Below are 27,282 nucleotides of genomic sequence, written 5' to 3' on the forward strand. Positions count from 1 at the left end.
GCCTTGAACCACTGGCACCGTTTAGAACTCACATACTTTGGGAACTAGTACCCTTTGGACACACGTGCCTCTTGGCAACTCATGACCCTTGGCAACTTGCACCCATTCAGATGTTCCAACCGTTCGACTTAACCGCCCGTACGGACTGTCTGGTCCGTGCGTGTGTCCGGCCTATGGCCAAAAGACCACGCCTTAACCTACACAAGTCATGAACCATTGTGACTATTCACGGAAATGTTGCAACCGTTCAGAACAGAACAGAACCGATCCTATCCAATCGGATCACCTGAGGCCGGTTTAGACCATGCATGCGCCTAACTCATCGGTTATGGACTGCGACCGCATTACTCAATCAGAACCACGGTTATAACCAAATCCCAACATATCAACAAGGCCACGCCAATGTACAGGAGGAGTAGAAGAAGAAATAGATGAAAAGAATAAGAAGAATATGACATAATCCAAACGCCCATAGCTAGACCGGTTCGGACTGTCCGATTGTCTTAGCCGATGAGTCGGTGGTCACCCCACTGACCCTATCTGACTGAACCACGGGGTTGGAGTCCTTCTTCAGACCTTTCTATATGCCTTGGGTATCCATAACCACACGGCCTCCTCTCTCCTAAACCGTTCTCCTTGCCGGAGATACTAAACCACCACAACTGAGCCTTTTCTGGCCGATCTCTCTCTCTCTCTCTTTCTAATTGGCCTCTGCCTTTCGTTTCTCACGAAACTGATTGTACAGAATGGACAGAGAGGGACTATATTTATAGAGAATGGACGGCCAGGACTTGACACACGAACAGGTACAACTTGCTAGGCGAATGGGCATGACTTGACCGAAAGGTTGCAACTTTGGCCACTTGCACCCCAGCGCCCATAACTGCCCTTTCTTGGGTCGGTCCTGAGCCCAAAGAGATACCCAGGCCTTCTGGACATAGCCCACGGACTTGCCCAAAGACCCATCAGTCCCTAGCCCACATGGCCGGCCAACCAGCCCGCCACCGGCCCAGACCCGGTCCAACTGCCCGAGACCCGAACACTCTGTCGAGCTGAGTTGAGCTGGCTCTCAGCTGACCCAACTGAGTGAGCTAGTCGTCCAGATGGTTGAGCTAACTTAACTTGGAACGAGCTAGGCTGAGCTTGACCGAGCTACGTCTAGTTGATCGAGCTTCCCGTAAGCATCTCCCAGCTTCTGTACAGCTTGTCCTAGCTGACTTCTTTCTCTTATAAGGTTAAGTATCAGCATCCTGACGTCTTAACCTTCTATCTTGGCCATGTAACGCTAGCCTTAAGGTCCTAAGACCGGCTGGTTCGTTTCCTCGAACCATGGCCATCCCGACGATCCTTATCTAGGATCGCGGATGTTACAAGTACTCTTCCGGTCGTCTACACTTCCAGCCCAGTCTGCATCACAGTATCTAGCAAGATTTCCATTCGATCCATTTGAGTAGTAGATCCCAAGGTTAGTCGTGCTTTTGACATATCGAATGATTCTCTTAGTTGCCTCCAGATGAGACTTCTTTGGTTTTGCTTGATACCTAGCACATATCCCCACGCTCAGACTTAGATCTGGTCGACTAGCCGTAAGGTATAGTAAGCTCCCGATCATTCCTCTGTACAGCTTCGTGTCCACTAGTTCACCCTCCTCATCTTTGAAGCTTTTGTTGGTAGAGCTCCTCGGAGTTTTTACCTCCTTGCAGTGATCCAGTTGAAACCTTTTCAGTAGTGCCTTTGCATAGGTACTTTGCGAGATGAAAACACCTTCCTCTGTCTGCTGAATTTGCAACCCGAGGAAATATTTCACCTCCCCCACCATACTCATTTCAAACTCTTTAGTCATGTCTCGAGTGAAAGCATCTACAAGTTGTTAAGATGTTCCTCCAAAGATGATGTCGTCAACATAGATCTGAACCACCATCATCCCTGTTTTATTCTTCAGCACAAACAGTGTTTTGTCAACACTTCCTCTGATGTAGCCTTTGTCACTCAGAAAGTTTGTCATCCTTTCCCGAGGTGCTTGCTTCAACCCGTATAGGGATTTGTTGAGTTTGTACACATACTCAGGATTAGTTGCATCTTCAAAACCCTTAGGCTGATGCAAATATACTTCTTCAGACAGTACCCCATTCAGAAATGCACTCTTAAAATCCATTTGGTACAATGTGAAGTTCATGATACACGCCATACCAAAGAACAATCTGATAGATTTCAATCTAGCCACTGGAGCAAATGTTTCTTCAAAATCAACTCCCTCGATTTGCGAATACCCCTGGGCCACTAATCTTGCTTTGTTTCTGACCACAATTCCATTCTCATCAATCTTGTTCTTGAAGATCCACTTAGTCCCAACTATGTGGCCATCAGATGGATTCTTCACCAACTCCCATACATTATTTATGATGAACTGTTCTAGTTCCTCCTGCATGGCTTGGATCCAGAACTCATCCGAGAGTGTTTCAGTGTGATCTTTTGGCTCAATATTTGAGACAAAACATGTAGACTGCACCATTTCTCTGAAATTGATCTTCATACCTCTTGTTCTTCTTCCTTCATTCACCTTGCCAATAACATCACTTGATGAATGATTTCTGTGAACATTTGGAGTACTCATCTCCTGAGTTAACTCTGAAGGTGGCGATGTGCCATTCGTTGATTCATTTGATGGATCTTTTGATGCATCCGATGGTGTATCCGTCTTCTGTTCCTCATCGTTTTCCCATTGAACTGATGTGACATCATCAAACACAACATTTACTACTCCATGATCATCAGGGACATCAAGTTGTAGACTCTGAATGCTGAGTTGTTTGCTGAGTACCCCAAGAACATGCTTTCATCACTTCTTGCATCAAATTTGCCAAGATGCTCTTTGTCGTTCAGAATGTAACACTTGCACCCAAAAACGTGAAAGTAGCTGAGATTTGGTGTTTTACCTCATACGGAGTCTTGACAGTTCCTCTTTTGACATATACACGGTTTATGATGTAGCATGCGGTGCTAATAGCCTTTGCCCAGAACCTCTGCTGCACATTGTTACCATGCATCATAGCTCTCGCCATCTCCTGAAGCGTGCGATTCTTCCTTTCTAACACTCCATTTTGTTGAGGAGTTCTGGGTGCAGCAAATTGCTGAACTATTTTGTGTTGTCCACAGAAGTTACTCATGGCTTCATTCTGGAATTCTCCCCCATGATCACTGTGAATCTGCTTCAGTCTTCTCTTCCCATTTGTAACTTGAAGAACCCAGATCTTGAAGCTTTCCAGTGTATCAGACTTTTCACGAATGAATCTGACCCATGTGAACCCTGTGTAATCATCAACCAGAACTAGAACATACCTCTTCCCTGCTATGCTCTCTGTCTGCATAGGACCCATGAGATCCATGTGTATCATTCCAAGCATATCCTTTGACTGAATATCTTGAATCATCTTGTGTTGGACTTTGACATGCTTTCCTTGATTGCACGGTCCGCATACTGTCTTCTCTGTTTCCTCCAGCTGAGGAATGCCTCTGACTGCACCTTTCCTGATGATGTTAAATCATATGCCTCATATTCATGTGACCCAGTCTTTGATGCCACAGACTTGTTTCATCATGTTCAACAAAGCACTGCTGTACACTCTGCCATACATAGCAATTGTTAGCAGATCGTACTCCATGGAGCATGACTCTGTTCTCCACATTCACAGCTTTGCAATCTCTGCTTGTGAATTGGACCATCAACCCTTCATCACATAGTTGACTGATGCTGATTAGGTTTGCTTTTAGTCCCTTGACTAAGAACATATCCTTCAGAGGTAGTCTGGTTTCAACTGTCTTTCCTTTGCCTTTGATCGCTCCTTGGCTTCCATCTCCAAATGTGACTCTTCCAACTTTCAATGGCTTTATATCTCTGAGATTCTTGCGTGCTCCTGTCATATGACGAGAACATCCACTGTCGAAGTACCATGGATTTTCATCTTCGGACACCAATGCCACTGCTTCTGATACAAGTGCCATGCTTTTCACTATTGTATGTCCTAAATCAGATTTCCTGATCCAGACTTGATTTCGAGAGCCATTCCATCGTACTTTTCTTGTCTCAGCAACTGATTTACTTTCTCCCGATAGTGATAGCATTTCTTCTTGATGTGACCTGGTTTTTCACAGTAGTAACATCATTTCTCCTGCTGAGTCTCTGATCGTAGCACCTTCTGATGATTCTTAACTTTCTCAGCAACAGTCTTTAAGGTAGTACCTTCACTTGTTGTTCTTCCTTCGGAGTTGGAGCTTGGGACAAATTTGATAGGTCTTGTATCACTCTTTCCATACCCAGTGTATCCTTGACTTCGAGGAGTCTGATCCTGTCTTCCCAGACTCAATATTTTATCAAGTTCCTTTGACCCAGTGAGCATCCTGACAGTCTTGTAATGATGTTCCAGCTTGGCATTTAAGTCAGACGATCGGGCCTTCTCGTTTTTCACATGTTTCACTAGTACTTCAATTTGGACAACAAGCTGTTCATTCTCCTTCTTCAGATCTGAGGTATCTGCCTCATTCTTTCTTTCATCAACGAGTTCTTTTCTGAGATTTATCATCGTGTCTTCCAACCAGCTTTTCTCCTTTTTGAGACACAGATTCTCCTTACCAATCTGAACTACTGTTTGACACAGTTCTTGGTAGTCAATTCCATCATCACCGTCTGCGCTTGACTGATCATCATCAGTGTCAGTTACCCCTTCCACGAACTCTGTGATGCCAATGAATGCTACGACGTTAGCCAGCTCCTCTTCATCACTATCTTCTTCTGAGTCTATCTCATCAATTCCGATCATCGACTTCTCTCGTCTCCTCTTCTGATCATTGACGCATTCCAGCTGAGTGTGTCCAATTCCTTTGCACTTGTAGCACTTGATTTCTCTCCTTCGGACAGTTGGACATTCAGTTTTGTAGTGTCCATACCCCGTACACTCATGACATTGAACCTCCACTTTATGATCGTTCTTTTCTGACTCAAATGTTTCTTTCTCACCTTCTGCAGCACATTGTGATGTACTTCCTCTTCTCTGACCTGATTCGGCTCTACGAAGAACTTTGTCAAAACGTCTGACTAGCATACTTACTAGATCATCGTCATCTTCTCTGTCATCTGATTCTTGTGATACCAGTGCGACTCCTTTTCCTTTCTTTCCTCCGTCAATCTCCATTTCATGTGCTCTCAGCATCCCTACCACTTCATCAAAGCTTATCTCATCTGTGTTTAGAGATACTGACATAGCTGCTTGTACGTGGTATACTTAGATGGTAGACACCTTAGAAACTTCTTGACCAGCTTCTTATCCTTGTATTTCTTTCCCAGTATCAAGGATCCTGAGCTATGCCACTGAATTGTGAACTGAATTCTTCAACTGACTCATTTTCTCCCATTTTGAGATTTTCAAACTTGGATGCTAGATAATCCAATCGTGAGCTCTTTACTTTTGAAGTTCCTTCGAAATGAGTTACTTTTGAAGTTCCTTCGAAGTGAGTTTGCAGTATTTCCCATGCTTTCTTGGCTGTCTCACATCCTTGAATCAGCTCAAAATGCTTCATCGTAACACTGGCATGTATAGCTGAAAGTGCTATGGAGTTGAACTTCGCCATCTTGAGTTCCGTCTCTGTCCAATGTTCTTCTTCTTTGTTGGATTCAACACCATTCTCGTCCTTAGCCTTTGGCTCTGACCATTCAGTTGTCACAGACTTCCACGCCATGGCATCAATCCCTCGAATGATAGATCTTATCTGTGACTTCCAAAGTCCATAGTTAGATCCATCCAACATCACCCTTGTGCTTGATACCAGCTCATGATAGTTCTCCATTTCTTTCGCAAGATCTCACCTGTTATATAATCGAACGGGTGACTGCTCTGATACCACTTGTAAATGCAAGAACTAACCCACAAAGTAAAGCACATAGTACACCAGAGAATATCTCTACAAAGATATGTGTTATTACTAGTATTCTTTTAAAGTGAACTTACAAGTCTCTTTTTAAACAGAACTCGAACAAGATCAAGACCCTTCTTGACTTGCTCCCCTAGCCTCACACGTCCTAAGATCGAATACAAGATCTCTAGAACCTATACCCCTTAGCCCTTAGTGTTATTCGCTCGCTTACAAGCTTAGTGAACTCCACTCTTATGCTAAGAATACAATTCTCTCAACGACCATAATCCACAGGTCGAGTATGACTATATATACAATACAGCCAAGTCGGCTATCCACGCCTATTTACCCAATATTCACTATCTACCCAAATATGGTAAGTTCCCTAAAACCTCTCCAAAGTCTTTAAGAAACTTCCCATCGTGAGATCTCCCGTCTCCAAGGTGAATCTCTTCAAGCTTGCTCCCCAAGATGTCTTCGCATTAACTTCGCCTTGGTCCGCAATCCATTCTTCAAGTCGTAATCTTCATCTTGACTTGTTCATCTGCACGTACACTTCTCTGTTGCAGACTATGCTCTATTCGCTGCTGTATTTACGTCTGTATCAGAACGTCCATCTGATCTTTGCATCTACATCTTACTGGTCAGCAACTCATTCTGACTTTTGAAATCTTCCACTTCTTCTCACCGGCAAGCTTAGTGTACACATTTTAGGTGCTCAAATCCTCGCATCATTATTGCTTAAGGTATACAAGGAGCATGAATTTGGATAATGTCTGCATATTCATCTAGATGAAGTTTCAAAATCTAGAAATTCAGGATACATATGAGCTATCAATAGGAAGAATTATACAACATTGTGCGGTTCCCATTATACTTAGCAAGACATATTTTAGAATACAATCATACAGAATCCCATGATCGACATTGAACAAAAAAAAATAACAGGGAAGCTTATTCCCCAAAATCTGAGCTTCTATTCTTGTGATAATTAAATATGAAGTTCTGGTAAATACCTGACAAGAATAAGTACAAGTTAAAGCAATCAAGGTAAGCTAATGAGAATATATTTAAATAGAAAAAAAAAAGTCAGGCAAAAACAAAATCAGAGATGAAACCATCTATTTCAGTGCTTCACTACCCAATAATATGGTGTAAACGGTGCGTTCTTTGCGTTGCATATAACAAACAGCTGATGATTGGAATCAGTACAGAAAAAGTGACAGTGGAAGAGATAGAGCCGCCAAAACAGACCTAATAAGAGTTACAAGCGAAGACCACGGATGAAAGAGATGAGTGGTTCAAATCAGAATCAATTACAAGCGCATTAAATAAATATATATGTTTGACTCACTAGCACATCCACTACAAGTATTGATGAGATACAATGTGGAGAAGACGATGACGTGGCCTTAGATCAAAATAATGAGTCAAACGTTTATCTTAATTTATGTTTTGTTTAGTGGAGGGTGTAGTGGATGTGCTAGTTGCACATGTTCACGTGGTAGTTAGTTTGTTTATTTAGTTTTGTATTTAAGCATGAGTTGGGAGAAGAACGAAGAAGAAAAGAAACGGTTGTAACTTGTTTTGTTTTATTAACTAGGTGTCTTCCTGCACCATGTGCAATAAAAAAATTTAAAGTATTTTTTAACAGATAAATATAAATTATATTTAAAAATAAATTTTATTAATATTGTAAATTTTCTTTTTCGTATCAATATTTTAATATAAATTTGACTTAATTAAACATAAAAATTATATTTAAAAATATGCATGTATATATTTGAAATTATAATCTTAGATATATTTTTCTATCTATTTATTTTAATTAAATATAATAAATAAATTTGTAAAAGTTGCATAATTACCAAAAATTAAACAATATTTATAAAATTTGTAGATATATAAGAAAATAATGATTTTACGATTAAATTTTTATAATTTTCTTAAAAAATTGTATACATTTTTGAAAATTTTAGTAATAAAATTGTATAATTTAAAAATATATAATTAAATTATATTTCGAAATTTATAATGTCATATTTGAATATATTTATTTTAATGATGATTTATGAGTTATTCCCATATTCTAAAAAAATTTCCAAAAATATAAATTGACATTAAATGTAATATATGAGTTATTACCATATTTTAAAAATTTTACCAAAAATATAAATTAACATTAAATGCAATTGTCCATGTCATATTAAGCTATAAGACATGTCATCAATTTCAGTAGTCATGTCATATTTGTTTTGTGAAATTAATTGTAGAAAGGACATGTGGCAAAATCACTTCGCAAATATAGTCTAGGGGATTTGTTCTTCACAAACTCTCTTAGCTTTGATAAGGGGCCTTAATTGGTATCTAAGTAATCTTGTATTATACAGTATCAGTGGAGTGATTGAGTTCATTCCTAACACGCCTCCACACACAAGCACCAAACGATTTTAAAATGTTGATGTAAACGTGAAACAATGCTCCTAAGAGCATGATTAACCGGGTTCTTAATTTAGGATTCTTAATTTATGATTTGACACTTATTTTTTTTTTTACACTTTTTGGCTAAAAGTCGGTTCTTATATCTCTTATTTAAGAGCCGGTTCTTAGCTTTTCTGAGTTAAAAGCTAAGAAACGGTTCTTAACCTAAGCTAAGAACTCCACTCTAAGAACCCGGGTTAATCATGGTCTAAGTGCCTTATTGGAGATTTTTTTCTCTCAATGCATTTGTTTATGATTAAATTCAGATCCTTTTTAAATAAGATGATTCAAGTATATACACAAGTGATACTAAGTTTATGATTAATTAAAGAAGAAAAACAACCCCAACATACTTTGCTCAACTTTGTTTTGATAACCTTCTGCTTCATACAATAAAAACCTACTATATAATAGTATAAATTTATGTGTTCAAAAAAAAAGAAAAGAATAGTATAAACTCCATGCTACAGTAAAATTAATTTCTAATTTATGCAAATAAATTAAGTAGAAAATAGTAAAATATGTATTTGAAATATATACAATTAAATAACTATTATTAATTTAAAATTGAATTTAGAGCGAAATAAAACAAACATAAAAATGTAAAATGCAAGAATTCATATACTATTTAAGTTGAACAATTTAACAATTTAGAAGTATCGCGAAAAAAAACTTAGATTATAAATAAAATAGTCAAAAGATGTGAAAAAATATTAAAACAATTTTTAGTCAAATATGTAAGAAAATAGTTCAAAAAGGTGAACTAGACTTGAATTTGAAAGAAACTATGAAAATGAAATTTTATATAAACGATTTTGTAATACTTTTATAAAAATCAACTAAAGAATATTGGGTTTTGGGTAATAGGAATCATCTCATCTTGAATTGAGATTAAGTTGCTTCTTATGCATGATTCATCACAAACTTCTTAACATCCCAATATATATCCCACCAACACTTATTTGGATGAAATAATTTGTTCAATCACCGGCGCAACACATAAAATAGATAATTGATAAACGGAAATACTATTTTGGTTTATGGGGGTGATTGGTAGTGTCTGTAGAAGCTGTGGACAGCCTTTTTAGTTTCTAGAACCATCTTATAAAGCAATCATGTTTTTATTTTAGAAGTTGTAGACAGATTTTTAATTTCTACAGACATTTTTAAAAGTAATTATGCTTTTATTTTTAAAATTGAATCCAAAGCCAAAACATTAAAAAGGAAATATGCTAGCTTTAAAAATCACTTTCTCTAGAGCTTTTATTTAGTGCTCAGAAAAAATTTCTACACCAAAATAAATTAAAGCCAAAGCTAAAAATTTAAAGCCTACATCTTAGAGCAAAAAATAACAAGCCACAGCTTCATCCAATCAAACCCATAATATCTAAGGAATGAAACAGTTTATTTTTATTTGCATAATGTTTACATTTACAAGATGGAAATGGCTACCAATTACAAAATCTACAAAATACGATCCTTCCTTCCTTATTCCTCTCTTACACAACATTACACGTAAACATCTAGATAACATTGTTTTATTATTTCTATTGGAAAAGGAAAGATTCGAAGGAAAATAAAGATTTTAAAAGATTGAAAAGGAAGATGAGTCATATATCACATGATGGAGCAGCTTTGTGGGTTTTCTTCGCTGAAGAAATTGCATCTGGTGAGATGGCATGGTCGGTAACCAGGTGGTGGGCCACCTCCCCAGCAATCGCAGACTGGTCGGCCATAGTACTCGTATGGTTGTGGCAGCAGCATTCCGTATCCATAGAACGCTGGTCCACCTCCACAACCGTCGTAGTATGGCCAACAACACATTGCTACGGGCTGCCCTTGCGGCATCATCGGCACCGGCTGTGGTAGCGGTCCTGGCTGCTTTGGCACAGCCGGTGGTGTCGGTCCTGGCTGCTTCGGAACCACCGGTGGTGGTGTCGGTCCTGGCTGCTTCGGAACCACCGGTGGTGGTGTCGGTCCTGGCTGCTTCGGCACAGCCGGTGGTGTCGGTCCTGGCTGCTTCGGCCCTACCGGTGGTGGTGGTGGTGGCTTGGGTGGCTCGATGATCTCAATGGTCTTAATAGAGCCGCCACCTTTAGAACAGAGTTTGTCCATGATCCTCTCAGGGCTGCAGCAAACTGTCTTGATGATGACTATGTTGGACTTTTCATCGAACCATTGGTCTCTGATTTCTCTTGTTCCCCAATCACACAAGTCATTATCCACTCAGTTGATGATTGTTTCCATTAGATTTTGGTTTTAGTTTTTGGTTTTTAAATTTTGGTTTTTGGTTTTTAACTTTTAGATTTTGGTTTTTGGTTTTTAGATTTTGGTTTTGGTTTATTCTTAGTTTTTTTTATAAAATAAGCAATACATTGTTTTAAAATAATATTTTTTTAAAATTACCATTAAAATTTATCAAAATATAGTGGCTGATATTTAAATTAAAAACATCACCATGTTTTAAATTATTTTATTTTAAGTGTTATACTTAAATATAATTAATAAAATATCTATAAATTATAAAAATTAAAATATTTTAAAATTTTGAAACTATTTATAAATTTTATTACATAAAATATTTTTCGTTTTTTAGAACTTGAATGGCTATTTTTCAAATTAATATAATAAATTGTATTGATAAAATATTTTAAATTTTATAATTTTTAGTTGTTGTTTATTATGTATAATAATATTATTCAATAATTTATTTATAGATATTAAGAATTAATTGGCTACAACTAATACTAAAATTATCTATATTTATTTACATATATGAAACACATAAATTATTTTACATTAATGTTAAATGATAAAAAAACAAATTGTATGGGAATTTTATCTTTATGAAAATATTATTTACATAATTATTAATTAATTAAAATATAGTATTTTATACAAAATAAACAAAATTCGTTTTTATATTGAAAATCCACAAAAGTTGGTTTTTAGCTTTTCTTCACAAATTGGTTGAAATTTTGAAAAACTAGTTTCCCTTAGGGAATCTATTTGTTTAAAAATTTGATTGGCAAATGAAGTGGTTTTTACAAAACAAAAACTACACGATAAAACTTGATTGGATAAAAAATGATTTTTACAAAAGCAAAAACCGAAAACTAAAACAAAAATTACAAACAATCAACCTCTCGATCCATTTCCTCACCAATCAAATCAGATCAAACAAACAATATAATTCAACAGAATCTAAGATAAAAAAAAAAGAAGAGAGACGGAACTCACGAGGGATCTTGCAAAGAACCTTCTTGACCTTCTTGTAACACTTGGCACAATCAAGATCCACCTTCAACTTCATCATAGTTACCTGTTTAATGGATATCGACATCACTAAAAGTCAGGTTCTGCCGTAAAGTGACAACATACACTTGGATTGGACGTTTCTAAAGATCTAATCACTGCAGAAGAAAGAGGCAGAAGAACTGGTTCGATCTCTGACACACAAAAGTTAAGAAAGAAACATAGATTCTTCTTATAACTTCCATAAAGTTAAAAACTTTATTTAATACGATCGAATTTCTTTTTAATCCACACAAAACATACATATCCCATATATACAAAAACCTACACAATATAATAACAGAAAACAAGAAATGAGCAGAAAAATAAGTATCAAAAGCTCCCACAAGATGTAAACTCTAAAGACCCACACAACTTTCTCTGTCTACCGAAAGAAGAACAAACCAAGAAGATAAAAAGAAACGAAGAAAGACCTTTTTCTTGCCCTTCTCGGCCATGGCTTTAGAACAGAGAACTGAGTTCTGGCGGTGGCTTAGAGTCTACTGATGATTAGTGTAGCTTTTTATAACACACACACACCAGTGGCGGAGCCAGGATCAATTTACACTGGGGTCAAAATAATTTTATGGGGTCAAAATTTATTATTAAATGGGGTCAAAATAATTTTTTTTTAACAAAAACAAAAAAAAATTAAAAAATAGTGGGGTCAGCTGACCCCACTCCCCATACACTCCCTCCGCCCCTGACACACACAAACACTCACACTCAAACCTTACTCAACCAATGATATGCTGCACGCGTATGCAGTTGTCAATTTGGCATCCATTCTTTATTTAAATCAAAAACTTTATCATTTCTTTTTTGCTCGTAATTAGTGTACAATAACGTATCACTGAAAGGTGTTCAACAAAAAAATGTATCACCGAAAAGGAGAAAAAAAACTCTTTTTACATCCAGCTTTCAGAGTTGCCATTGATATGGGTAGATAAGAATCAAATATCAAGGTTTTTGGAAGTATTTGTGATCCAATCCGTTTCATCCGAATAATCAATTAGCCTATTTGATTTGATTTATGGCTACTCGAATATCCAGTATCCATATCCAATTTTTTTAAACGGATATCTTGTTTGATTCATACAAATTAAATAAATAATAAAAATCCAGAAATATTATAGAACAATATTGTTTTTTACAGAAATAAATTTTATTTTATTTTTCAAACTCTAATAAATAAAATTGTAAATTTATAAATAAAATATTGCAAAACTTAGGAATATTTATATAATTTATATATATAATTTTTTTAAATATATCTATATATATGCATATAACGAATCGAATCTGATATTCATTCCTAAAAATATTAGTATTTGTGTATTTGTTTTACTTTGTACCATTACGGATATCCGGACGTTTTGATTCAAACTGAAACAAATTACAAATTAAATAAAAATTTACCAAGATTTTGCCCACTCCTACTAATCAATTTTTCTTTCTTATTTTCTTTTGCCATTTTATATTTACTTCTCTTCTAATGTTTCTTTTTAGTTTAGTTAAATTAATTAACATCTTATATATTAAAACAGATATCACAGCCTTGATTAATGTGTGATTTTTAAAAAAAATGGATCTAATGGACATATTCATAGAAAGTCATGTTACATTTAATATCTAATCTTATCATTTAAATTTTGGGCATACCAGAAATTTTTATTGGGCTATCAATAATTGGATTTAAACAATAGATGATCCAATGGATTTATAGATAGTATAAATTAAATAGATATAATTCAATGTTGTAATACTATAACTCTATATGCTAAATATTTAAATATTTATTGATGTTAACTTTTAAAATTAGAAAGATTTTTTTTAAATAACAAAAATCATATTATCTAACAATGATTAATATTTACTACCTTAAACCAATGAAAACAAATTTTAAACTATATAGTTTATTTAAAAATTAAACAAAAGCTAAATGTTTAATTATTTACTCTATAATATAAATCTATGAAGCGAAAAGTTTAATTTTTAAAAAACTTTTTAAATTTGTGAAATTTTACAATATCTTTGAATATGACAATAAAACAATATTTTACTAATCTTTATATATATATTTATGATTTTAATAATAAAATAATAATCCGAAAAATATATATATATATAGAAGAAGATACAAATACATGTGAAAGTTTGAAACAATATATTCAATGAAAAAAAATATACAGTAAACTTATTATGTTTTAAAACTTGATAGACACATATATATTATAATATATACCAATTTAGAATTGAAAAAAAAAATATTTATATACAAATAAATGAAAACAAAAATCTGCGCGGTTGCGTGGATCGAAATCTAGCGAAAAGTTAAAATAAAAGTATTGAGCCGGCGGCTATTTCAACCATTTGCTCCTTCAACGCAACTCCTTGTTTCTCTTATTTGCTGTTATTTGGAGATCTGTAATTGTTTCTCCAGCACCACTATCCACTAATCCAACTACTCCAACTTCTACAATACATCACATGCTTAATCATCTCATAGGAAAAGAGATATGATTTCGTATCCCCTATATATTAATCGAGAATCTTTTAAAAAATTAGAACTTTAAATTTGTATTAATTAAAAAAAAAACTCATCATATGTGGCAGTTATGTATGTCTTCTAAATCATATTTAAAATAAGGAATAATTTGCAAAATACCCTATTTAAGATTCGAAATTTGAAAAATACACCGTCTTTATTTTTTTTTTCAAAACTACACTTTCATTAATGTGAATTTACCTTTTTACCCAATTTGATATTTGAATAATTAATATATAAATTTGAAATTATAATTATTTATGTTTAGGATAAATATGTGTTTAAGTAAATATATGTTTAAGATAATTATCATGAATTTTATATAGATTTTAATTTAATTTGTTAACTTTATATAAACACAAGTCACGTCTCATCAAACAATAAAATCGAAGAACATAATGACAGACGACGGCGGCGACGATTCCCCAAACCCATCCGACCAAGATCGTACTGCGCAGGAGGCGCCGGATCTGGGTGTTCGACAGAATAGCGCAGGAGGCGCAGGTGGAGACAGTGCCCCAAAAGAAAAGGAGAACCCCTCTCCTGTTCTGAAAGCGCTTGAAGTGGAAGGAACATGTCCAGAAGTTTCGTACTCTGATGTTCTAGTCGGTGGATCCTCAAGATCGGAGGAGTATCCTGAGATTGTGGTGAAAGACGGTGTTGCAGAAGTGGAAGTTCTAATGTCGTTAATGGAAGAGGCTGAGCTATTGTGGACTAGTTTCATTGTAGGGTATTTCATGAATGATGCTCCCCACATTGGATCGATTCACGCGACAGTTAACAGGATTTGGGCTTCTCCTCTGAAGAAGACCAAGATTGATGTTCAGTTCATAGGAAAAACAACGGTACTATTCAGGATTGAGGATGCAGGGATCCGTAACAGGATCTTGAAGCGAAAGTTTTGGCACATCTCCGATGTTCCGCTAATGTTGGGTGAATGGACTCCTGAAACGGCTTGTTCCCCTCCAGATCTCTCTGCAATGCCATTGTGGGTTGACTTGATGAATGTACCCGGTTATCTCTACTCCAAGAAAGGCTTGAGCTTTTTGTCTAGAACTTCTGGGAAGTTCATTAAACTTCACCCTAATACAGAACATTGTGTCCGCTTGGATGTTGCTCGTGTGCTGGTGGAGGTTGACCTAACTAAACCACTGCCTACCAAGATCAACTTCAAAGGGAGAGATGGCTCTGATGTTGTTGTTTCCATTACCTACCCCTGGCTACCTCCTCGCTGTCTCTCTTGCTCTAAATGGGGACATGTTGAGAAGGATTGCTCAGCTCCAAAGGCCAACGTAGAGGCGGCAAAGCAGGCCAATGTGGTGATTGAGCAGGCTATAGTGGTGGCGAATGACTTCGTTGTACTGGAGGGTTTTTAGACAAAGGACACTACGGAGAAATCCCCTTATGAGATTGTTACAAAACTAATGGAAGACCTGGAGTCTATGACTGGAAAGGCTAGTCTCTCTGGTGAAGGTAGCTCCAAGGCGGAGGTAGATCAGACGGTTTCAAACTATAGTTTGGCTCCAGAAAGTAACTCTTGGTCTCTAGTTTCGGGTCAGAGTAGCCCTCCAGCATCTCCTCGTAAAGTACAGAACATCAGCAATGATTGCATCTCTCCTAATGGTTTTCAATCTCTTCAGGATATCTGTGAAGAAGGAGAGATAGAAGAAGATGAGGAGACTGAGGAAGTGGAGGTAGCTGATTCTGCTAGTCTAAACGTGGGAAGCTTACCAGTGGTTGTGGTCACAAATGAGAAAACATCAGTGACAGTTCAGCGACAGGGAGGCTCTCAGCGAAATAAAGGCAGAGGTGCTAAGCGAGGGATAGCTAACTCGAGAGATTTGGTTCAGGCTGTGACTCAACAGAAAAAGGCTAATAGTCAAGCAAGGAAAGCTTCCTCTAGGAAGCACTGATGTCGTCAATCTTCGCTTGGAACATACGTGGGTTCAATAAGCCACGTAAATAAAAGGCAGTTAATTATTGGGTCAATGCTGCAAAATTGTCTTTTGGGTGCTTGCTGGAAACTAGAGTGCAAGAGGAAAATTTTAAAAAGATATTTGATACTACTTTCCCGGGCTGGAGTTGTGTAAACAACTACTCCAATCATAGGCTCGGAAGGATTTGGGTTTGTTGGTCCGATGAAGTGGAAGTTATACCGGTCTCTACGAGTATGCAAATGATTACAGTTTGGGTTAGATACAAAGCATCTGGTGACACTTTTCTATATTCCTTCATCTACGCATCAAACTGTAGGATGGAGAGAAGGGAGCTTTGGAATGAGATGGAGGTTATTGTTGGATCAGTGGCAGGAGATACTAACCCTTGGATCATCCAGGGTGATTTTAATGTCGCTTTATCCTCTACGGAGCATTCTCGCCTCATGAAAAATGCTGCGGATAGGAGCTCAATCAGAGAGTTCCAAAATGTAGTGCGAAACTGCGATATGATGGATTTAGCTCAAGTTGGCCCTTCTTTTACTTGGACAAACTGTCAAGATGAGAATCCTATTAGTAAGAAGTTGGACCGTGTTATGATCAACAGCTGTTGGATCAGTGCCCTTCCGAACTCCTTTGTTACTTTTGAATCAAGTGGCGTGTCTGATCACTTACGAATGCACATACAGCTCCGCGAGGTGCCGCAAGGGAACGCAAAGCCTTTTACAATTTTCAACCACACAGCCTCGAATCCCCGCTTTCTTGAAGTTGTTGATAGGGTTTGGAATGAGACTGCGCCCCTGTTCCATTCTCGCACTGCTCTTCGGAGATTCCAGGATAAATTGAAAGCTCTAAAATCGGAGATGCGTGGTTTAAACCGTAATATGTGTGGCGATTTACCCAGTCATGTGAAACATGCTTATGAGGACTTGTGTGCGAAACAAACTAAAGCTATGCAGAACCCCCAAACCTCCACTTTTGAAGCTGCGTCTGATGCTTGGGAGCACTGGCATCACATATCGGGTATTGAGGAGCATATTTATTATCAGAAGTCCAGGGTGCAGTGGTTGGGTCTTGGAGACAGGAACTCACGGTTTTTCCATAAAGTCACCCAAAGTCGTAATGTGAGGAACACTATCAGGCGTATAGTCATCGAAGATGGCAGAATTCTCACCTTTCCGTCTGACATCAAACTAGAGGCTGCTGCTCACTTTGAGAACTTCCTCAACGGCTCTCCTCCGCTCACTTCAGATGTCTCTCCTGACTATATTAGTGATCTTGTTGACTATCATTGCTCAAATGAAGATAGAGTCATCCTTACTATACCGGTGGAGGCCTCAGAAATTAAAGAGGTGTTGTTTCCCATGCCTGCAAACAAAGCGCCGGGACCTGATGGGTACCCAATGGAGTTCTATAAAGCAGCTTGGCCAGTGATTGGAAAGGATCTCATCATAGCTATCTAGTCTTTTTTCCTCTTCGGCTTCATGCCTCATAGTGTCAACGCCACCCTGCTGTCGCTGATTCCGAAAACTACTGATGCTGAGAAGATGACCGACTTCAGACCTATTGCTTGCTGCAACGTCATCTATAAGGTTATCTCCAAGATCCTTGCTAGAAGACTCAAAGCCACTCTCCCGGAAGCTATAGAACTGAACAAATGCGCTTTTGTGGAGGGCAGATTACTCCTGGAAAACGTCCTCTTAGCTATGGAGCTTGTTAAAGACTACCATAAGCCATCGGTCTCCTCCAGATTTGCTATTAAACTGGACATCTCCAAAGCTTTTGATACAGTAAGATGGTCTTTCATCGAGAGTACTCTTCGTGCGATGAACTATCCAGATATCTTTGTAACCTGGATAATGAAATGTATAGAAACTGCAACCTTTTCAGTTTCTGTCAATGGAGAGCTAGAGGTTTTTTTTACGAGCATCAGAGGAATAAGACAATGGTGATCCCTCTCTCCTTATCTCTACGTCATCGTCAGTAACGTTCTGTCCAAACTCATCAACAAAGCAGTCTCGGCAGGCCATATTGGGTTTCATCCTCAGTGCCAAGAAGTTAATCTGTCACATTTGAGTTTTGCAGACGATATAGTTGTCTTCAATGATGGAACACCAGATTCGCTTCTTGGTACTCTCTAAGTGTTCAAGGAGTTTGCTGTAATGTCGGGTTTGAGAATTAATGTAGCCAAATCCACGGTCTTTGCAGCAGGAAGAGGGAAGCTCGTTCTTGAGGATGCAGCAGCAGGCTCGGGTTTATCCACCTCTGCGTTGCCTATCAAGTATCTTGGACTCCCTCTCACTACTAAAGTCATGACTAGAAGCGATTATGAGCCTCTGATAATGAGGATCAGGAACCGGATTTTATCATGGACGAGGAAGGCCCTCTCATATACGGGAAGGTTGACTCTTATCAAGTCAGTCATAGCAAGCATCAAAAATTTCTGGTGTGCTGCTTTATGTCTTCCGCAGAGCTGTATCGACGAGGTTGAGAGCATGTGCTCTGCATTCCTCTGGAGTTGTTCGCCAAATATAACGTCAAAGGCAAAAATTGCTTGGGAAGATGTGTGTTGTCCTTATGCTGAGGGAGGTCTAGGTATTCGCCGCATTCAGGAGGTCAGTACGGTGTTCACTCTAAAGCTTATGCATTCAGGAGGTCAGTACGGTGTTCACTCAAAAGCTTATATGGCGCTTATTTGTCCAGTCTGATTCGCTTTGGGTCATTTGGGTGAAGAGGTATCTCTTGCGAGGTGAGACCTTATGGGATGCAAAAGACACGGGTTAGGGTTCATGGGCGTGGCGCAAGTTGCTGAAGTATCGATCTCTGGCAAAAAACTTCCTTCTGATGGATGTTAAGGATGGCGCCACTGCAAGGTTCTGGACTGATCTGTGGTTTCCTTAAGGAAGACTTATTGAGATTGCTAGGGAACTTGGTACACAAAAGTTGGGCATCAGTAGAGATATGAGGATTTGTGATGTCTTTAGAGAGGGTCAATGGAGATTCTGCAGATGTCGTGACAGACATATCCAAAGCTTGGTAATAGAGATACGAACGTTTCAGTTAACGCTAACGGATGGAAGGGATGAAGTTTTATGGAAGCGTGGTGCTAATGATTATGGCACTAAGTTTAATTCTTCTGAAACTTGGGATCAAATCATGGTGCACAAGGAGACTGTACTTTGGAGCAAAATTGTTTGGTTCCCTCAAGGTGTTCCTCGCTTTGCTTTCATCACTTGGCTTGCGGTTAAGGATAGGCTCGCCACTGGTCATCGTTCTCGACGGTGGGGTCAACCGCAACATTGCCTCTACTGTGGTGAACCAGACGAGACTAGAGACCACCTTTTCTTTGTGTGTCCTTATACTTTCACTCTTTGGCTGAAGATGGTAGGGAATTTGTTTGGGACTGATCCGGATCCAGACTGGGACATCACTCTGTCTACAGTGCTGTCTAGATCATATGACCGCCTGACTTTCATACTCCTCCGACTGGTCCTGCAAGTCACCATTTACTTCATCTGGCGTGAACACAACGATAGGAAGCACGGTACTAGCAATAAGACAGTTGAGCAGCTTGCAAATTTGATTGATAAAATAGTTAGGAATCGCATCTCATGTACAAAGTACACTCTCAACCCGCGACTGCAAGGTTTAATGATCAGGTGGTTTGCAGCTCATGACACTGCACATTAGAGTTTTCAAATTCTTTTTCAGAGGTAGTTGTATGAACTACTCATAGTTGTAAATATTTTCATATATTCTTTTAGCGATGATCAATAAATTTAAAATTTCATCAAAAAAAAAAAGTCACATCTCATTTTATATAAGATTTTCATTATTTCTTGAAGTGAGTCCAAGTAAATTCTTCTAATATGATATTCACATATGTGCTTATTTTGTTTTACTTTGAATATGAACACTAATTATCAAGTGCAAAAAAACAAGTCACTTTAATTTCTTATATATTACTTGAGAACCAATTCATTACTCTAGCAAATGTAAGATTTTATTAATTAATATTGTTCAAAAATCTTACAAGAGATCGATATAACTAAGATTTATTTAGAAGCTATTGAAATCACTTTTCGAGACATCAATTGCACAAAAAATTTGATTTCCTAACCCTAACCCCCCTTTCTATTCTTCACAACACCGACATAGCATATTTGAAAGTGTCGATTGACAATCTGAAATGGTAGCGTTTTTAAGTTCAGCCCATTGTTTTCTTTAAATGTGCATAGAACAGTTTTTAATGATTAACTAAATGAGTCACGTACATAGTAAAATGTGTTTTGGTTTAAAAATTATTTCATACCCAAAATCAATATGAACCATCATCATTTTCGTTTAAAATTTTGCAGCAATAAAAATATAGGGTTGGGCAAAACAATTTGAATCCAAAAAACCAAACCAAAGCCAATCCAAAAAATAGTATTGAACTTTAACCAAAATTGGTTAGATATCCGAATGAGTCCAAAATTTTGGTATCTAGAGCCCCATAATGAACCCGATCTGAAATATTTCGGATATCCGAATATATTCAAACAAGATTTATATACTTAAATAAATTAATTAGTTTAATATCTAAAAATATATACAAAATCTATATGATGTTTTTAAGTTGTCCAAAATACTTGGAAATATATACAAATATTTATAAGTACATGTTTAAAATATCTAAACGATACTTAAAATACCTAAAATACTTAAAATATCTATTGGTTTTCTATCCAAATATTTAAGCTAAACCAATTTTTATATTAAGTTTAAGTATTTTGGCATATATTATTCAAATTTATATGTTATATATTATTTTTATTTTATTTTAAAAATTTAAAGTATATAAAAACTTTAATTTTAGAAAAAAAATTAAATAGGTTATGTGAATCCAAACCCGAACCAGACCCGCAAAAATCCAATCCGAATTAAACCAGACCCGCAGAAATAATCAGATTTTATAATATAAAAATATAAGTTTTTAAATAAATATTTCTATCCTAGTTTGTCTAGCTTATAGTATAAACACTAAGAAACCAACAGAACAAACATCATCATCAATTCTTTTATACGTGAGAAGAATACTAAATTCTTATCCACATTTCCAAAGTGCATAATTATTTTGACAACCTTTTCATTAAATACAAAAGAAAAAGAGCATATGTTTGTGGACCGTTTTTAAAATTTTCTGGTAATAAACACATGTAATTAAGTTTGAAATAAAATTATTTGGTTCTAAAATATAATAAACTCATTTTATTGATTAAGAAAGTTTACCTTATTACCTAATACTTAGTCGATATAATTAAATACAAAGGAAAAAGAGCATTCGCTCATTTAATAGTACTAGGGGCATAGTCCCCGCGCGCCAGGTACGTTATTGATGCATTATGTAGTCTTATGTATGAGATTTTTTTTTTAACTTTTGTTTTTCCGTGTTGTATATAATCTATATTATAATAGATCGATTAGATTGATATGAGAATAACCGATGATTTCTTATGTGTTGATATTTCACATCTTATGTGAACGTCTAAAATAGTTTCCAATTTATCTTCATGAATTTGACGTCTAGCAACATTTTCCCGATGAATATGTCGGACAGAGACCCACATATCCGCTGAGATTAAACATCTGATACGCTGACTAATTTACATCCTCATTAGCTATCCAGTAAATCCGCAAGCTGTGCAAGTATAAGAAAATAATTATCTACCACAGTTTAGAAACCCCAAACAATAGTGAAACCTTTTATTAGACATAGAGCAGGAAAATATACATAACCTTTAAAAATGGTCAAGGCGAGATAATTTAACAGAAATAAAAAATGTATCTCCATGAACTCATCTCAGATCTATGCGAACCCTCTTAGTCCATCCAAAAAGCTGTGTTTCTTTTTCATTGGTCGTTCCTGTAGTTTTTGGCTTTGTAAACAATTTTGTTCACCTCCTCCTTGAAACTACCAATGTGTTTTAATTCGGATTTAAAGTGGAAAATTAGTGAATCCCTCCATGGCGTACATGTCTTGGTGGACAACTTCGGAAATTAAAGTAGAACAAACAACAAAGAAAAATTATATTAATCAAGTTTTCAGTAGGACTATGAAATTCTATCAATTTAAAGAGTTGCAATGATACGCGACATTGAGGTGAGAGTTAAGCGACGAAGTGGGAGAACCCTAGACCCTAGCTTAGAGACAGTGAAAAAGAATAGACGATTAGGAGGCTTCTTTGGGCCTGTCTGACGTCAGCCTTACCTTTTAAGGCTTACGTAGAAACTGGGTCCGATAGGCCGCGAGTTAATTAAAATGACCCAACAACCATTAATTCATTAAACAACCATGTTCGAAAACTCATCACCGAGGGCCGTAAAATCGCCGTAGAAACGTAACTCGGGCACCAACGGTGACGATTTAGACTGATTCGGTCTAAAAATCAGGATTCTTAAAAAAATTATTTTTTACTCGTTGCATCCTATAATCGAGTAGTATATATAAAGATTCATGATGTTTTCATGAAAATTGTAAAAACAAAGAAATTGATCTATAACTCGTGAAAAATTATGAGCCGTCGAAGTCAATATTGCATAAAACCTAAAAGTCTAAAGAGGAAGACGACTTGTAAAAATCATAATTGCCTTTAAGTAAACTTAATCATAAAAACATGCAAAACGCTCATGGTTTCTATTCGAACCCGGGTTGTTAGTCTTATTAAAGATGTATAAACTGCTGCACTAAGTGTTATTTATTGTAAGTTTTTACGAATAGATAATATATTAAAACAAAAGCATAAAGATGGGTCCCACCAAAATAAATGAAATGTTGAGGTGGATACCCTTACAAGAGAGCAAAAACTCAATTATTTTCTTCATTGATTTTAGTTCTTGGACACTTTTATAATTTTAATAAGTTAATCCATGATAATATTCCAAATATCATGATTATTTAGTTTATTATTTATTAATAAAAAATTTATTTTATTATTTTAAAGTTTTAATGGTTTTCCTATATATGAAATAAGATTAGGGTTATCTAGGTTAGTGATCTATTATAAATAGGAATTCAAACCTAAAGATGCATTCAATTTTTGATGATTTAATAAGAAAAATATTTCTAAACGACTTTTATAGCACGAGAAATAGTACTTTAAAACTCTAAAGAGCTTTTGATAAAGCATTCAAAAGATTATTTTTAAACCCTAAAAGCTTAGGCTACATCAATTGATATAACATCATTTTAACTCATCTTACATTGGTCACATTTGTTTTTGGTATTTTTAAAATTGAAATGAGATCATCTGTTTTAACTCATCGCACCTTCATTTAAACTTTTGCATATTTAATGGAAATTTTTTTAACTGTACAAAATATCAATTTGTAATCCGACCCATGATATCAAAATAATATATTTTTGTAAATTTCTATTTATCTTTCCAAGTTAAATGTATATTGATCTAAATGTTCAAAATTTTATTTTTAAATAACTTTACTTTATAAATTAAATTAATTAGTACTAATTTAAATAATTTCTTTTTTAATATTCAATTTTTAAAATAATTTTATTTGAAAAACATAAATGTGTTTTTAGGTTGCATACACATTTAAAATTTATTTTATAAACTATAAAAATAATTACGTCACTAACTTATTTAATTATATTTAGCATTTATTAAATAACTATTTATTTTTATGAAATATATGAAGATATTGTGTGACTAATAGGGCTGTGAGAAGGAGATTGATCGATGATCTCATGTGCTGCGGGTGTGGTTACTGTCGGAAGAAGTAGACATATGGTTCCACGAGAGAAAATCTCAGCGTTGTCCGCATATAGGTTTGTGGGTACGATTTGCTTCTTCTCTTGCGTTCACGTTATCTGTATCACACAAAAGGGATACAACCAAAAGGTAATCTAATCTAATCTTGTGTTACCTTATTATAAGAAGAATGTACTAACAGCAACCAGATGGCGAATCTATCTGATCTCTCACGGACAAAGTTGATTACAAGGACAAGACCCAGTTCTAAAGATTTGTGGTTTTCGTAGAGAAGGTCTAATTTTTTATTTACTAAAACTATAGAACACTTGATGAAACAAATTGTTTAAGGGGATTTTGAAGTAGTTTCTTAAACAGAGAATTTTTTATGTGGTTTACATTTATGTTCCACCATTGAGTTTCTTTTCGGCAAAGAGGTCTCTTGCCTTAGCTTGATATGCATAAATAGGCCGCTAATAACAAGGAGAGCAATGTAATACTATTCATTTTATTGAGCTTATTTTCGCTATATAAAATTTCAAAGTTAGTTATTCAGAAAAATAATAATTTCACGATATTACCTAGGCCTGAGACTTATTATCCGAGATCAGGATTCGATCCGGATAATAAAATCTTGGATCCGTCCAAACCGAATCCGGATCCAAATATCTTAATTTTTAGGTCCGGATATCCGGATCCGCATCCGTATTTTTAAAACACATTAAATTTTTAAATTTCATTAATATTAATATTTGATATATTAATACTTATACATGATTTAATCTTATAATATTTATACATGAATTAATCTTATATTAATATTTATACATGAATTAATCTTATAATATTATAAACATATATAAATATATTTATAAATCTTGTATAAATATTTAATTTATGTATTATATTAAAAAAATTAGTAAAACAAACCAAACCGAACGTTTAACCATAAGCAAAAACCAGTTATTTTACATTTTTTATTTTATAATTGGCACAAATTTAATGTTGATTAACTAATAAATACAAATCTGCACTATCTTTATTATGGTAATAAAATTAATGATGTGATGTATTTTTAAGGTTATATAATTAATAAAGTTGTTAAACTGAGTGAAATATGAAAAGAAAATTAATGTAATTATATTAATGAAATTACTAAAAGCACAATATATTTCTTTTTTTTATACTGCAATTCATATTTCCAAGCATTTCTTATTTTACTGCTATCATCCATGTTTCCAAACAATATAGAAAGGTACTTCAGTTTTAAATTTTTAATAATATAGAAACAGTTGTAATACATTTTTATTATTTTGATTCAAGTTATTATTTGATTCACAAAACATGTCTTTAAATAAAAATATGCATTATTATTATCATGTTAATATAATTAATGATATGATGTATTTTTAATGTAATATAATTAATGAAACTGTTAAACTGAATGAAATATAAAAATATAATTAATTATATTAATGAAATTATAAAAAGACACTATACTTCTTTTTATACTGCTATGGGGCTGTTCGTTTGCTCACCCAGGTGATCCATCTGGGTGAAGATGCAAATCAATGTTCGTTTTGTACATTATAATGCTACATCCAGATGGATCACCCAGCTGAATTTTTAAAAACTCATCTCAAATTCTCATTCAAATGAAGGTGAGTCTTGATGGTGCATCTGGATGCAAATGCATCTAGTTCAGTCCAAAATGATAAATGACAAAAATAACTTTTTAAAATCAAAATATTATTTTCAAACCAAAAATTCTATTATTTTTTTGCATGAACATTTTTCCGCTAGAACCAAAAAATGTATTTTCCCGCCAAAACTGAAAAACACATTTTTCCGCCAAAACAGATAAAATATGTTTTCCGTAAAAAATGTAAAACGCACATTTCCATAAAAACACACTTTTCGGCCAAACCAGTAAAACCACACTTTTAGGCCAAAACGGTAAAAATGCACTTTCCCGTCAAAACCGTAAAATCGCATTTTCCGGCAAAAACTGGAACACACATTTTCCTGCCAAAACCGTAAAATGCATTTTCCTGCCAAAACCCCAAAAACGCATTTTCCCGCCAAAACCGCAAAAACGCATTTCCCGCCAAAACCGCAAAAACACATTTCCCGCCAAAACCGGAAAAACTGCATTCAGTTTTCCCGCTAAAACCAAAAAACGCATTGTCCCGCCAAAACTGAAAAAATAGTTTTAATATGTTTCCATACAATTCTCATTTATATTTCTATTCATGTTTTCAAACATTACCAAAAGATACTTCAGTTTTAATAAAACCCAATTATTTTACATTCTTGATTTTATAACTGGCACAAAGTTAATGCTGATTAACTAATAAATAAAAATCTGCACTATCTTTATTATGATAATATAATTAATGATGTTGTTAAGATAATATAATTAATAAAAAAAATAAACTAAGTGTATTTCTTTCCCAGTATCAAGGATTCCTAAGCTATGCCACCGAATTGTGAACTGAATTCTTCAACTGACTCATTTTCTCCCATTTTGAGATTTTCAAACTTGGATGCTGGATAATCCAATCGTGAGCTCTTCACCTTTGAAGTTCCTTCGAAGTGAGTTTGCAGTATTTCCCATGCTTTCTTGGCTGTCTCACATTCTTGAATCAGCTCAAAATGCTTCTTCGTAACACTGGCATGTATAGCTGAAAGTGCTATGGAGTTGAACTTCGCCATCTTGAGTTCCGTCTCTGTCCAATGTTCTTCTTCTTTCTTGGATTCAACACCATTCTCGTCCTTGGCCTTTGGTTCTGACCATCCAGTTGTCACAGACTTCCACGCCATGGCATCAATCCCTCAAATGATAGATCTCATCTGTGACTTCCAAAGTCCATAGTTAGATCCATCCAACATCACCCTTGTGCTTGATACCAACTCATGATAGTTCTCCATTTCTTCCGCAAGATCTCACCTGTTATATAATCGAACGGGTGACTGCTCTGATACCACTTGTAAATGCAAGAACAAACCCACAAAGTAAAGCACATAGTACACCAGAGAATATCTCTACAAAGATATGTGTTATTACTAGTATTCTTTTAAAGTGAACTTACAAGTCTCTCTTTAAACAGAACTCGAACAAGATCAAGACCCTTCTTGACTTGCTCCCCTAGCCTCACACGTCCTAAGATCGAATACAAGATCTCTAGAACCTCTACCCCATAGCCCTTAGTGTTATTCACTCGCTTACAAGCTTAGTGAACTCCACTCTTATGCTAAGAATACAATTCTCTCAACGACCATAATCCACATGTCGAGTATGACTACATATACAATACAGCCAAGTCGGCTATCCACGCCTATCTACCCAATATTCACTATCTACCCAAAT

General features: G+C 35.6%; 2 protein-coding genes and 1 long non-coding RNA gene across 4 annotated transcripts in view; 1 reads left to right on the forward strand and 2 right to left on the reverse strand.

The window, feature by feature from the left end:
- Positions 1-12,264, reverse strand: part of LOC106446440 (leucine-rich repeat extensin-like protein 3) — a 38,934-nt gene extending 26,670 nt beyond the window's left edge. The window contains exons 1-3 of one of the 2 annotated variants that reach the window (XM_048746240.1): positions 12,117-12,264; positions 11,629-11,710; positions 9,775-10,580 (exon numbers count right to left, since the gene is read on the reverse strand). In XM_048746240.1, coding sequence (XP_048602197.1) covers positions 10,006-10,580; positions 11,629-11,710; positions 12,117-12,140 — 681 coding nt within the window. In that variant the 5' untranslated portion in view covers positions 12,141-12,264 and the 3' untranslated portion in view covers positions 9,775-10,005. Of the gene's footprint in view, positions 1-9,774; positions 10,581-11,628; positions 11,711-12,116 lie in introns of those variants that run through there. The other variant, XM_048746239.1, reaches the window with a different exon arrangement.
- On the reverse strand, positions 6,197-7,514 carry LOC125580938. The gene is made up of 2 exons (XR_007318656.1): positions 7,262-7,514; positions 6,197-7,161 (listed from the first exon to the last, which is right to left on the reverse strand). It is a non-coding gene; the product is annotated as an uncharacterized LOC125580938 (long non-coding RNA).
- Positions 12,265-19,125: 6,861 nt separating the features above from the next.
- Positions 19,126-19,854, forward strand: LOC125579857. Its single transcript, XM_048743738.1, has one exon. The coding sequence runs from the start codon at positions 19,126-19,128 to the stop codon at positions 19,852-19,854; it is 729 nt and encodes a 242-aa protein (XP_048599695.1).
- Positions 19,855-27,282: the final 7,428 nt, after the last annotated feature.

The sequence above is a fragment of the Brassica napus genome, chromosome C1 (genome assembly GCF_020379485.1).
Source record: "Brassica napus cultivar Da-Ae chromosome C1, Da-Ae, whole genome shotgun sequence".
NCBI lineage: Eukaryota > Viridiplantae > Streptophyta > Magnoliopsida > Brassicales > Brassicaceae > Brassica > Brassica napus.